The following is a 12,625-nucleotide window of genomic DNA, read 5'->3' on the forward strand; positions in this document are numbered from 1 at the left end:
CAATTCAATTGTTGTTCCCAGTTCTTACCACAATCACAAACATTGGATATTGAATATTGGATTCTGTCTCTCTGCCTGTCCTTCCCCACCCCACACTTATTCTGGCCTCATGTGCCAGGCCCACTTACTATGTGGTGGGAGAAGGCTGACATTACTGCTGGAGGAACAGAGAATTCTTGGGTTCTATTGTCCCCAGATCCCTCAAATTTGTCATGCAAGTTGATAGGCTGGTTAAGACGAGTTAGTAAGTTGTGGGCATGCAACACTGCCAGGTTTCACCAAGCACATCCCAACTGTGTTGGTATTTCACTGTATGTCCTGATACACATTCAACAAACGAAGCTAATCTTTAAAACTGCAAATGCTGAAAACCACAAATAGGAAAACAAAGATTCAGCACATTTACCAAATCATACAGTGAAATGCATCAACACTCAGCAGGTCAGGCAGTTTCTTCAGAGAGAAACAGTTAATGCTTCAGGTTGTAGACAAATATTCTGAATGGAAACAAATGCTCTTCTTTCCACTGATGCTCTTCATTCCGCTGAATGGTTTAAAACACAAAAATGCTTGAACCATCACTGAACTTAAGGTCACTATTAAATTCTGCTATTAAAATTAGAATTTAAATCTACAGGGACACAAACTCATCCAAGCAACTTGCCCAGTCACTTGCAGATTCAAGAGAATGCAGTCAATGGTGAGCCCTTCTCCCCCCCCTCACCCCCACTGCACCCAAACTGCTAAGAACAAACAGAAGTAGTGGTGTGAAATATTGAGGAGTGGGTTTGCTGCAGCCCTCGAAACAGCCACTTTTATTAGGATTATAAATTACACTGTGTGACAGTACATGAAAGTGGAGCCAGGCAAACAATGCAGCAGAGAGCTTTTCAACTAGTGAATCTTCAAAGAACAATTGTGGCCCATCACAAATGAGGTCACACACAATCACAAAAAGGATTTGTTTTCCCCCGGTACCCCACCCCGTCTCTCCCTTTGCTTGCATTTCCTCCCTACCCACCATTTAATTTTACTTTGAACATGAACGGTTTATAATAGTGATAGGTCGGTACAAATGTTGGTTTGGCTTTCTTTAAAATGAAAAACAAAACAGATCCTCTGCATCTCTCACTGGAAAGTGTCACCTGGGAATGTAGTTTGCCCACACTCAGCCCCCCGCCATGCTCACTGTATTCCCACCACCACTGCCAGCTCAAATGATGTGGCCAGAAATGGAAGGCATCAAACAGTTTTGAAAGTTGTGATACATAAAGTGAAGCTCAAACTCTTTCACTAGTTGTAATGTGTCTAACTGATTTGTGTATGTTAATCGTTTATTGCTACTCCAGCTTTGGAGCACAGCAGATCTGGCACAGAAAACATTTCAAAGTAGTGACTCACCAATGGCAATCTCACTGACCTTAGCTGTACCCTTAATGGCACCTCAACGTGTCCAAGCACCCGACTCTGGTGACCTGCATCACTCAATGCTACACAAGGTGGGCTTTTATGGTATCCTAATAGCTAAGCAACACAGACCATCACAAAAGTAGTGGTTGGGTGAGGAACCATTTCTGTAACCTGAAGCTTCCAAGCAGTGATATAACAGTCTAAAGTTTCTTACAGGTACTCAAAAGTTGAGAGGGTCACATTAAAGTGGGTTGGGGTGGGCTGAGAGAACAACAGAATGAACTGAACTGTCCCTTAATATCTAATGAGAAACCTTAAGTTTTGCCCTGGTTGCTTGGGAGCAGATATTTCACACACTGCCAGCCAAAGGGAGATGAGAGCACAACACTGAGCCTGTGCGTTCCTAGGACCTAGGCTTTGGGAATGAGATGGAAATCTGGTAAAAAAAAAAAAAAAAAAATGACGCCAGTACTGGATCAGCTCAGCAGGTGCTGAGTCTTAGATTCCAATGAGAGAGGCATAAAGACAAGTTGCAAGCTCAGCATTTCTTCAAAAGTTGGGAACCCACCCTCATCACTCAGATTTGAAGCACCAAGTGCAGTTGGGGATAAAATACACAATGGTGGAACCATAAATGTGTTTGAAAACATGAATTTGAAACCCTGCACTTTTGTTCTGAAGGGGTGACAGTCTGACACCTCAAGTTGCCACATGATCAGTGAGCCAAGTTAATAAACCTCCACTTTGACCACTTGCTCCAGACTCTGTAGAACTGGGTCACCTGTGTTCTGCAGTGGTTAGTACTTAACCGCATGCTGCAGGAAATGGTAGTAGAGGAACATCACTTATCCATCCACAGACATGCATTTGCTGCAGGTCGACTTCTCCTAGAGAAAGGTGCATCTCATACCCAGAGCACAGAATACAAATTGGATCAAAATCAACAATGTAGCAAAACTAACCTGCTCAATTAATCCCATTAAACTCAAAGCCAAGAATCTCTATTAAACCTGCAAGGAAACAAGTCACTTTCCTTGCAGTTATCATTCAAGATAAAATAAGGGGATTTCACAACATTTGGGCAGGTCTCTACAAATACTTGCCTTCCCCAAGTCTATTCTACACAAACAGCAAAAGCAGGAGATGCGCACCACCAGTTCTTCCATACCAACACACTAACTCTGTTCGTTCATACTGATATTTCCAACGATAACAAGGCTAGCAGGCTGATTGGTCTGAAGAATTTATTGACTGCTGTACCTCAACATGCCCCCCTCACCCCCAGATCAGGAAGCTGGAAAGTGGCAATGAAGGAGAAGCTCTCTCTGGGAGGCAAATAAAATGACTGGCTGTAATTCAGTGCTTCAGTACTAAGTGACCCTCTTCCAGATATTGGAACATTTGAGCTTTGCTTCTGAGTCAGAGGAAAAGAGAGAGATTACAAACTGGTCTCCATCTGGTAATAAGGGAGCAATCTGTTCCAATTCTCAGATCCTTAGCCACCGCCTCATCATCCATGGGATGCACAGTAGATACCTCACATTGCCACTGCTCTGCTGAGATGGGAAAAGCAGCTGCCGAGTATTTTAGGGATATTTTTCTCTGCTGATTTTAACACTGCTACAGCACAGGCAAGTCTTGGGATGCAACAGCAACACTGTCAAGGACACTCAACACTGACAGTCATTACTCTGAAAATCACCAGCCCTACTGCTTTGAGTTCACAGAACCTGTAACTAATATTATTTCAGGTCAGAGACCAACATACCCACATTCTTTGCTCAGTGTTAGAGATTTGACATCAAGGCAATGGCTGAATTTGAAACCTGGCATATTCACCTTCCCTGAACTGTGTGTGCCTGCGGTTTGACAAGATGCAATGCCAGAGGAGAAGGGAAAAGAAACAAATTTAAAGAAAAGCCCCTGTTCATTTTTTTTTGTTGCAGGAATTTGAAGAGGGGATTGGGAGGGCGAGGGTGGAAAAACAGGACAGCAGAGAATGAATGGGTTAGAGGAACGAGGGAAGACATCTTGCTGATCTAGTGTCTATTACACTCCTCAGCACTGGCAAACATGCCTTTTTAATAGTGTGCGCCACACAGTAAAAACAGCAATGGAAATAGTCATTTGTACCCATCTACCACCATCTGCAAACATTCACAACCGTTTTGGAACATAGACAAGACAGAAGCTAGAGAGATCTGTCCAGATTACTTTTGAAATGCTCAACTCACTGAGTGGCCCTCTTATTCTAAACACCTTGTGTTCAAACCGATTCTAGTCTTTATACGGTTTGTCCCTCAAAGAAAGCAGCTGCCTTATAAGGGATTGGCATTTATTAAGTAGATCTACAAGGACTTGCTAGTTACCAGTAAGATGAATGCTTCATTATGGTAAAGAAATCTAGAGTCTCTTTTTTTTTCCTTAAAAAGGACTTAATAGCCTCTTCTCCCTTATTGCTTCCTCCCAGTTCAGCTTCACTCTCACACAGGTTAAAGCTGCTGGAGTTGGCTCTCGTTCACGAACCACTTGTGTAGTCCACTGACATCAGTCACATTTCATCTTTTTTTCTTTCTAAAAACAAAAGCCATATTCCTTTGAGACTGACAAACAGAACCCCTTAGATGTAGATTGCTTCAGTCTTGAGAGGCTGCAGTCTCTAATCGCTTGTTACAGTTTCTCATCCTGTGGCTTCACACTCTGGGGCTTGATGGGCCCCGTCCGCACTGGCTTGGGGTTACCCGAAGATTTCTCGTCCTTGTGTGATGCAAGGGCATCTCCTTCCTGCTGCTCGGTGGCAGGGAGTGAGCTGGGATTGTTGTTACAGCTGCTGCGGGGGGTCACTCTCTCAAAGAACCTTTGGGTGCTCTGCAGCACTTCGGCTCGTTGCTTTGCCTGCCGGGAAAGTTTGAAGAAACAAGAAAGGAAAAGCTTATTGAGACATGTCTCTGTTTAAATCACCACACTGTCCTACCTAAATAGTCAGCCCTGAAGCTAACAGTAAAATACAACATTTACTCAAAAAATGCCCAATTTAAACCTCTTTATGATGCAAGCCTGTATGCAGTCTGCAAATACTCAGCACTTGAACAGTGCAGCGAGACCCCAGAGAGTGAATGCACAATACTTAACTCTAAAGATCCCAGCTAAGCCTAGCATTTTCATCGACTTTTAAACAAGTTCTTGTTTTTAGTATCAGAGTCAGGTTTATTATCACTGACAATTCAAAAAGTTTGTTTAGTGACAGCATCACAGTGCAAGACAAATTACTGCAAGTTACAATAAGTAAATGAATAAATAGGTACTGCAGAAGAAGAACAGCAAGGTAGTGTTCACGGCCCATTGAGGGGAAGAGGCTGTTCCTACACTGTTGAGTGTGGGTCTTCAGGCTTCTGGACCTCATTCCTTTGCAGTACAGGTCTTATTATAAAGGCTGGGAAATACAACTACAGTAACATTGACACAGGAGCAGAATGACACCCTTCAGCCCATCGAGTCTGCTCCACCATTTCATCATGGACATGACTGATTTATCACTCTCAACCCCATTTCCCTCACTTTCTCCCCATAAACTTGGACACATTTACTAATCAAGAACCTATCAAGCTCCGGTTTAAATATAGCCAATGACTTGGCATCCACAGCCACTTGTGGCAATTAATTCCATAGAGTCACTACCCCTCAGGCTAAAGAAATTCCTCCCCTGCTCTAAAGGGACATTCTTCTATTCTAACACTGCGCTCTCTGGTCCTAGATCCCCCATGATCGAAAGCACCCTCTCCAGTATTCACTTGAGAACTTCATTCTTAACTCCAATGAGCTATCAAACATTAATCCTTTCATTCCTGGGATCATTCTCATGAACTTCCTCTGGACTCTCTCCAGCGTCAGCACATCCTCTCCATGGTAAGGGGCCCAAAACTGCTCACAGAACTCCAAGTGTGGTCTGACCAACGTTTTTTTTTAAAGCCTCAGCATTCTGAGACACAATCTAAAAGAAATTGAGCATACAATTTTCAAAAGCCAGTCCGCACAGTCTAAGCTACCCTGGTGAGGTTTCACCAATGCAGTGGGACCAGAATTCTACAACCAAAAAATAATTTCCTCCCTTTTGTAACTGCCATCTCTGTCGCACTAAAGGGCTGATTCTTCACACATACAATGCTGAAGGAACTCAGGTCAGGAAGCATCTATACAGTTGACGTATCGAGCCAAGAACCTTCTTCAAGTCAGGGTTCCTCCAGCATTCTGAGTGTTGCCTCTTGGTTCTCCACTGAAATGATTGCTTTTGTTCATTCAGCTTTACGTGACGGGGACAGATTTGCGAGCGGCTGTGCTGCACTTGACAGCTTCTTCAACATAAATGAGATCAACTACAAACACTGGCAGAGTTCTGGGATAACCGAATCACACAGCTTATTGGAGAGCCTCGAGTGCAGGGCATGTCTGGCAATGACAGATGGCAATGTTCTGCTTGGGTTGCAGACCCAACCACGTTCACAAGAGATGCTGGAACAGGGGTTCCCAACCTTTTTAATGCTTATGGACCCCTACTATTAAGCAAGGGGCGGGGGGGGGGGGAGGAAGGGGGTCAGTAGACGTCAGGTTGGGAACCTGTGCTGAAAGGGTGACAAATAACAAGGCTAACATCTCAATTTGACCAGAACCTGTCGGTAGAGAATCATTTGCTTGTAACACATCCTATTCTACCACTCCACTGTGGAAGTTGGTACCTAACTAGGTTTCTCCAAGTGTCTACACATGCTTTGCAATCTACAGACAGATGTGCATGATGGTGGCAAGACAGTGTGCTGGCTTCATTAATCTGGCTTTCCAAAAATTGAAAAATTTAGAATAAAAGGTCTTGTCTTGCACTATTTCAGTTAGAGATCTGGTTATCCTACTGTTTGTGGCCCTGCCCAAGACGAGCTATCTTAAGGGCAAATCTTCAATGAGGAGGATGAGGTGAATATGACGCTGCTGATAAATGTATGTGGGGCCATCCTAGGAAGGTCACAGGTGAAAGGTTAGCATGGTTCAAGCAGCCAGTGTCTGTAAACTGTGCTTCACCAGACATTCAACATGGAACATTTGGCCACTTGGTACAGTTCCTGTACAGAGATCAGTACTCATGAGCCAAGGAGAACAAGGGTGGTGTTTGAATACAATGCAAATCAAGGATCACAGGTTATTGCAACACTTTGCATTGAAGGAAATTAAAAAAGGGATGCTTGAAGGCAAAAACACCCGACTATCTCAAGGTAATACTGACCTAACCTACCAAGTGAGAATCCGAAAGAAGTGGTTTTACATTCCTGACCAATATTCCTCTGAATCGATTCAAATGGAGGACACATGTCCAAATGAGAACACACACAGAACATAAAGATAGTTACCTGCTGTGAGACATTTCCTCTGAAACAGAGCAATGGATTCATGCCACACTGGATTGGTCCAGGAGATTTGCCCCTCGGACTTGTTGTGCCAGGCCTGGGGGGGAAGAAAAATACAGGTGAAAGGTTCAGGGAGTGCATGCTTGTTCTCAACCCCACATATCTGCATTCACACCCTTCAGCCGGCCTACTCCAAGAAAGGCTGTCTGCAAAGTCTAGCCCCAACAAGGAAGGATGCATTGAATGGCTCTAACATTAGGGTTATGGAGACAAAAACTTTAAGAATCACAGATACAACTCCTCCCTGTAGTAAGCTACAAAGCTAACCACAAGTCTGACATCATCCCTTCATTCTGCATTCTTCTTTTACAAATGCAAGTGTCAGGGCAAGGACTATCATAGAATCGGGCAGCACAAACAGAAGCTTGAGCCTGCCCTCTAAATGCCAGCTACTGATACCAATCACCAGCTTCATCTATCCCATCAGCCTGGTCTGTAGGCTTCCATTCTCTAGCAATCCAGGTGTTTGTCTCAGCAACTGTCCCCACCACCCTCAGGCAGAATTAGGCCATTCAGCCTCTCAAAAAAACCATCAACCTTCACTTTAAATATACCCAATGACTTGGCCTCCAGGCCTCTGTCAATGAGTTCCACAGATTCACCACCACCTGGCGAAAGAATTCCCCCTCATCTTAGCTCTAAAGAAAGTCCTTTTATACTGAGGTTGTGCCCTTTGGTCCGAGACTCCCCCACTATAGGAAACATTTTCTCCACGTACACTCTCAGGCCTTTCCAACCATCATTGCATTAAAAAAAAAATCCTCATCGTCTCATTCACCTGGAAACAAACTGACAGTACTTACACTAAGACTTCTGCCACTGTCCAAAAAACCTGCTGGAACGTTTATGGCTTAAAGCATAGAACGTACAGCACTGGACAGGCCACTCAGCCTACGATGACGTGCCAATTTATACTAAATGTCCCCCACTCTTATTTCTCTATTCCTTCCATGCATCTCCCTAGAAGTCTCAAACTCCACCAAGCTGTCCAATTCCACGACTACCCATTCCAGCCACTTACCATGCCATATAAAGACCGTCCTTTAAATTAACTACAACTCAACCAATCTTGGTGTCACCCACAAACTTGCTAATCCACCCATCCAAATCATTGATATACATCACAACGAGGTCCTAGCACTGATTCTTGCAGAATACCACTGGTCACAAACTTCCAGCCAAAATAACAGCCTTCCACAAGCAAACCAGTTCTGAGCCCAACCTTGCAATTCACTATGGATCCCATGCATTCTGAATTAACCTGCCATGAGGAACCTATCTGATGCCTTAATCTGGATAACACACACTGTTTTATCCTCAAGCTCCTTTGTCAACTCTTCAAAGATCTCAAAAGCCTCCCCTTCAGAAAGCCATGATTATTGTCCAAAGGCCATGCCTTTCAAATCCCATCCCCCAGTATCCTGTCCAACAGCTTCCCTACCACTGATGAGAGAGTCAGTGATGTACAGTTATCTGGATTATTCCAATTTTGTTTCGTGTACAAAGGCACAACATTGGCTAACCCCCAGTCCCCTAGGACCTTGCCTGTTAGTGAGGACACAAACATATTTGTCAAAATCAAGCTTAACCCACACAGTGTCCATAGGACCATAAGATATCAGAGCAGAAGTAGGCCATTCGGCTCATCGAGTCTGCTCCGCCATTCAATCATGGGCTGACCCAATTCTTCCAGTCCCCTGCTTTCACCCCATACCCTTTGATGCCCCGGCTAATCAAGAACCTAATCAAGTATGTCACAGATTGAATGAACCAAACAAACTTATCAATAACAATGCAAATGACAAAGAACACAAGAATACAAAATAAAGGCAAGAAAAAATTTACCCCAGGGCAAAAGATAGCTTTAAAATGGGTGGGGGTGGGGAGAAGAGGAGAAGAGAGAAAGTGTAAAAATGATGTGCAATGCAAGACGTTTTTCTGAAAGCACAGAGGCAGATGCCTGAAGCATAATGCCAGGGTATGAGTTGGAAGCAGGCAGCATTGTGGCATTCAAAAGGTATTTTTATAGGCACAAGAAAATGCCATAAATGGGGGTATAGTGGAATATGGGCAGGCAGAATGGATTAGATTAGAAGGGTGCCATGCTTGGCAGAGACATTGTGGGTCAGAGGCCTTGTTCCTGCGCTGAGCTCAAGATCAAGTAGGTTGACACTGTACAGCTCCTCCAACCTGTTTTGCCTTTAATACAATCACAGCCAATTTTCTATCTTCTTTATGTTCCTAAACAAACCCCAAGTTCCCATGTTAGGTGTTTTTTGCCCCAAGCATACTGAGCAATTGAGTATTTCAGAGATAGACAGCTTCTCCACGAAGGATTTTCTTGTCTCAGCACCGTGTCCAATCTCTTATCCTGAGTAACACCCACTCTACACAGAGGAAAAAGCTTCTCACTATCCACTTTGCTAATCCCTATTAATAATTCCTGGCTCAGAAAGATAAACTTTTATTCTTCCAAACTCCAGTAGATAGATGGTGACTGATGGAAAAGGACAATCTCCAAGTGGGTACAGCAGAATATATGGCTGGGGAGAGGGTGTGGGATAGAACCGTCCATATATTGGGGTTGAAAAACTGCAACAGATCAAGAAAAAAAAATGTAGAAGTGGTGAAACAAAAGGCCATTGAGGAAGGGGTTGTGGGCTTGGTCTGTACTCAAGAATTTAGAAGAATGGGGGGGACTGGAATGTCATTGAAACCTTTCAACTACTGAAAAGCTGAGATGGAGTGGATGTGAAGAGGATGTTTCCTATTGTAGGGGAGTCTAGGACCAGAGGACACAGGCTCAGGATAAAACAGTGTACCTTTAAAACAGATGAAAAGGAATCTCTTTAGCCTGAGGGTAGTGAATCTGTGGCATCCGTAATCATAATCGGCTGTGGAGGCTAAGTCATCAGGTATATTTAAAGCAGAAGTTAGACCACAAGACACAGGAGCAGCATTAGGCCATTCAGCCCATTGAGTCTGCTCCGCCATTCCATCATGGCTGATCCCAAATCCCACTCAACCCCATACAGCAGTCTTCTCACCATATCCTTTGGTGCCCTGACTGATCAGGAAACGATCAACTTCCACCTTAAATATACCCATGGACTTGGCCTCCCTCGCAGTTTGTGGCAGAACATTTCACAGATTCACGACTACTCTGGCTAAAAAAAATTCCTCCTTACCCTTGTTCTCAAAGGTCACCCCACAATTCTAAGGCTCTGCCCTCTAGTTCTGGATAACCCCACCATAGGAAACATCCTCTCCACACTCACCCTCTCTAGTCCTTTCAATATTCAGTAGGTTTCAATGAGATCCCCGCATTCTTCTAAATCCCAGTGAGTACAGGCCCAAAGTTGTCAAATGCTCCTCATATATTAACCCCTTCATTCCTGGGATAATCCTTGTGAACTTCCTCTTGACTCTCTCCAATGACAACACATCCTTTCTGAGATACAGGGCCCAAAACAGTTGACAATATCCAAGTGCGGCCTAACTAGTGCCCTATAAAGGCTCAGCATTAACTCCTTGCTTTTACATTCTATTCTCCTTGAAATAAATGCAAACATTGCATTTGCCTTCTTCATCACAGATTCAACCTGTAGGTTAGCCAACTGGGAGTCTTGGACGAGGACTCCAAGTCCCTCTGCACGTCTGATCTTTAATCCATCGCCCCATTTAGATAATAGTCTGCACTATTGTTGCTTTTACCAAATCCATTATAATACATTTCCCAACACTGTATTCCATCTTCCACTTTTTGCCCATTCTTCTAACTTGTCTAATTCCTGCTGCAATCGCATTGCTTCCTCAGCACTACCTAGCCCTGTTACCTTCGTATCATCTGTGCCACAAAGCCATCAATTTCGTTATCCAAGCAACACACATAAAAGTTGCTGGTGAACACAGCAGGCCAGGCAGCATCTCTAGGAAGAAGCACAGTTGACGTTTCGGGCCGAGACCCTTCGTCAGGACTAACTGACATTCTGTTATCCAAATCACTGGCAAACACTGAAAGTAGTGGTTCCAATACTGACCCGCGGAACACCATTAGTCACTGGCAGCCAACTAGAAAAGGCCCCTTTTATTCCCACTCGTTGCCACCTGCCTGTCAATTATTCCTCTATCCATGCCAGTATCTTTCCTGTAACACCATAAGATTTTATCTTGTTTAGCAGCCTCATGTGTGGCACCTTATTAACTGCCTTCCGAAAATCCAAGTAAATGACTTCTTGACCCCTTTTGTTCTCCTTGCTTGTTACTTCACTGAAGATCTCTTAACAGACTTGCCAGGCAAGATTTCCCTTTACAGCAACCATGCTGACTTTAAGGCTTATTTTACCAATAGTCTCTAAGTACCCAGAATCCTCATCCTCAATAATAGACTCCAACACTTTTCCAACCACCGAGGTTAGTCTAGCTGGCTTATAATGGACTTTCTTTTGCCTTCCTCCCTTCTTAAAGAGTATATCCTCTCACACTCTCAGCAAAACTTGCATCACTCCAAACAAATCTGGCTTTCAAAGAGGTGGGGTTGGATACCCTCATCCCATTAAAAAACCCAGAGCTACAGAAATGCCAACAGAAGCTCCAAGGACCTCATTCCAAGGAGAGGAAAAGTCTTCACTGAGAAGATGGGCTACACATGGCTAAGTATAGCTCCAACACCACATACAAATTTGCTGACAACACTACTGTGTGGGCTGTATCAAAGGGTGTGATGAATCAGCATACAGGAGGGAGATTGAATACTTGGCCGAGTAGTGTAGTAACAACCTCTCACTCAATGCCATTAAGACCAAGGAAATGACTGTAGATTTCAGGAGAGGATCCGTAACTTATTTCTAGGTGTCACTCTCCCAGGAGGACCTGTCCTGGGCTCATATAAATATTATTGTGAAGAAAACACAACAGCACCTCTGGAGTCTGTGGAGGTTTGGCAGACATCAAAAACCTTGGCATGGTGGAAAGTGTGCTAACTGGCCGCATAACAACCTGGTATGGGAACACCAATGCCTGTGAGCGGAAAATCCAACAAATAGTAATGGATTCAAGCTCAGTACATCACAGGTAAAATTCTCTGAACCACTGAGCACATTTACACAAAATAGTGCTATAGAAAAGCAGCAACCATCAAAGGTCCTCACTACCCAAGCAATGCTCTTTCCTTACAGCTACCATCAGATAGAAGGTACAGGTGCCTCAGGTTCATACCACCAGGTTCAAGAACAGTTAGTTCTAACCCCTCAACCATCAGCCTATTGAACAAAAGGGAATAACTACACTCATTTAAGGACTCTAGATTGCTATTTCATGCTATTTATTTATATCTGCATTTGCAGTTTATAGTTCTTGATGTTTACAGTTATGGTTCTACAGATTTGCTCTAGCCCCACAAAAAAATCTCAGGGTTGTATGTGGTGACATGGGTATACTCTGATAATAAATTTGACTTTGTCCAAGGCCAGTCTTTCAAGTTGTCCCTATGTTCAGAGGACTCTGGCGAGCTGCCGTTTGCAGCTCAGTCTGTTTCAGTAGGAGTGATAGGCTTAGCCCCCTTGCAAAGAAAGAAAAAGACACGGTACAAATAAGGGAAGCTACCAACTTCTCACCTGAACATTGTAGGTGATGGAACGGTATATCCAAGTGCAGCAGGAGACTGATTCATCTTTCTGTCCAAATGAAATGACTTCGGATCGACTGGATTGACCTGCATTTAAAAAAATCATGCTGGTTAACATGCAATAGCAATCTCAAAC

At 43.7% G+C, this 12,625-nt stretch overlaps 1 protein-coding gene across 3 annotated transcripts in view; it reads right to left on the minus strand.

Moving 5' to 3' along the window:
• Nucleotides 1–768: 768 nt before the first annotated feature.
• Nucleotides 769–12,625, minus strand: part of LOC140198198 (protein PRRC2A-like) — a 141,108-nt gene continuing 129,251 nt past the window's right edge. For all 3 annotated transcript variants that reach the window (XM_072259227.1, XM_072259226.1, XM_072259225.1), the window contains 3 exons: nt 12,479–12,576; nt 6,807–6,900; nt 769–4,305 (listed from right to left, as the gene is read on the minus strand). In XM_072259227.1, the coding sequence (XP_072115328.1) occupies nt 4,081–4,305; nt 6,807–6,900; nt 12,479–12,576 (417 nt within the window). In that variant the 3' untranslated portion in view covers nt 769–4,080. The remainder of the gene's footprint in view (nt 4,306–6,806; nt 6,901–12,478; nt 12,577–12,625) is intronic.

The sequence above is a fragment of the Mobula birostris genome, chromosome 5 (assembly GCF_030028105.1).
Source record: "Mobula birostris isolate sMobBir1 chromosome 5, sMobBir1.hap1, whole genome shotgun sequence".
In the NCBI taxonomy this organism is placed as follows: Eukaryota; Metazoa; Chordata; class Chondrichthyes; order Myliobatiformes; family Myliobatidae; genus Mobula; species Mobula birostris.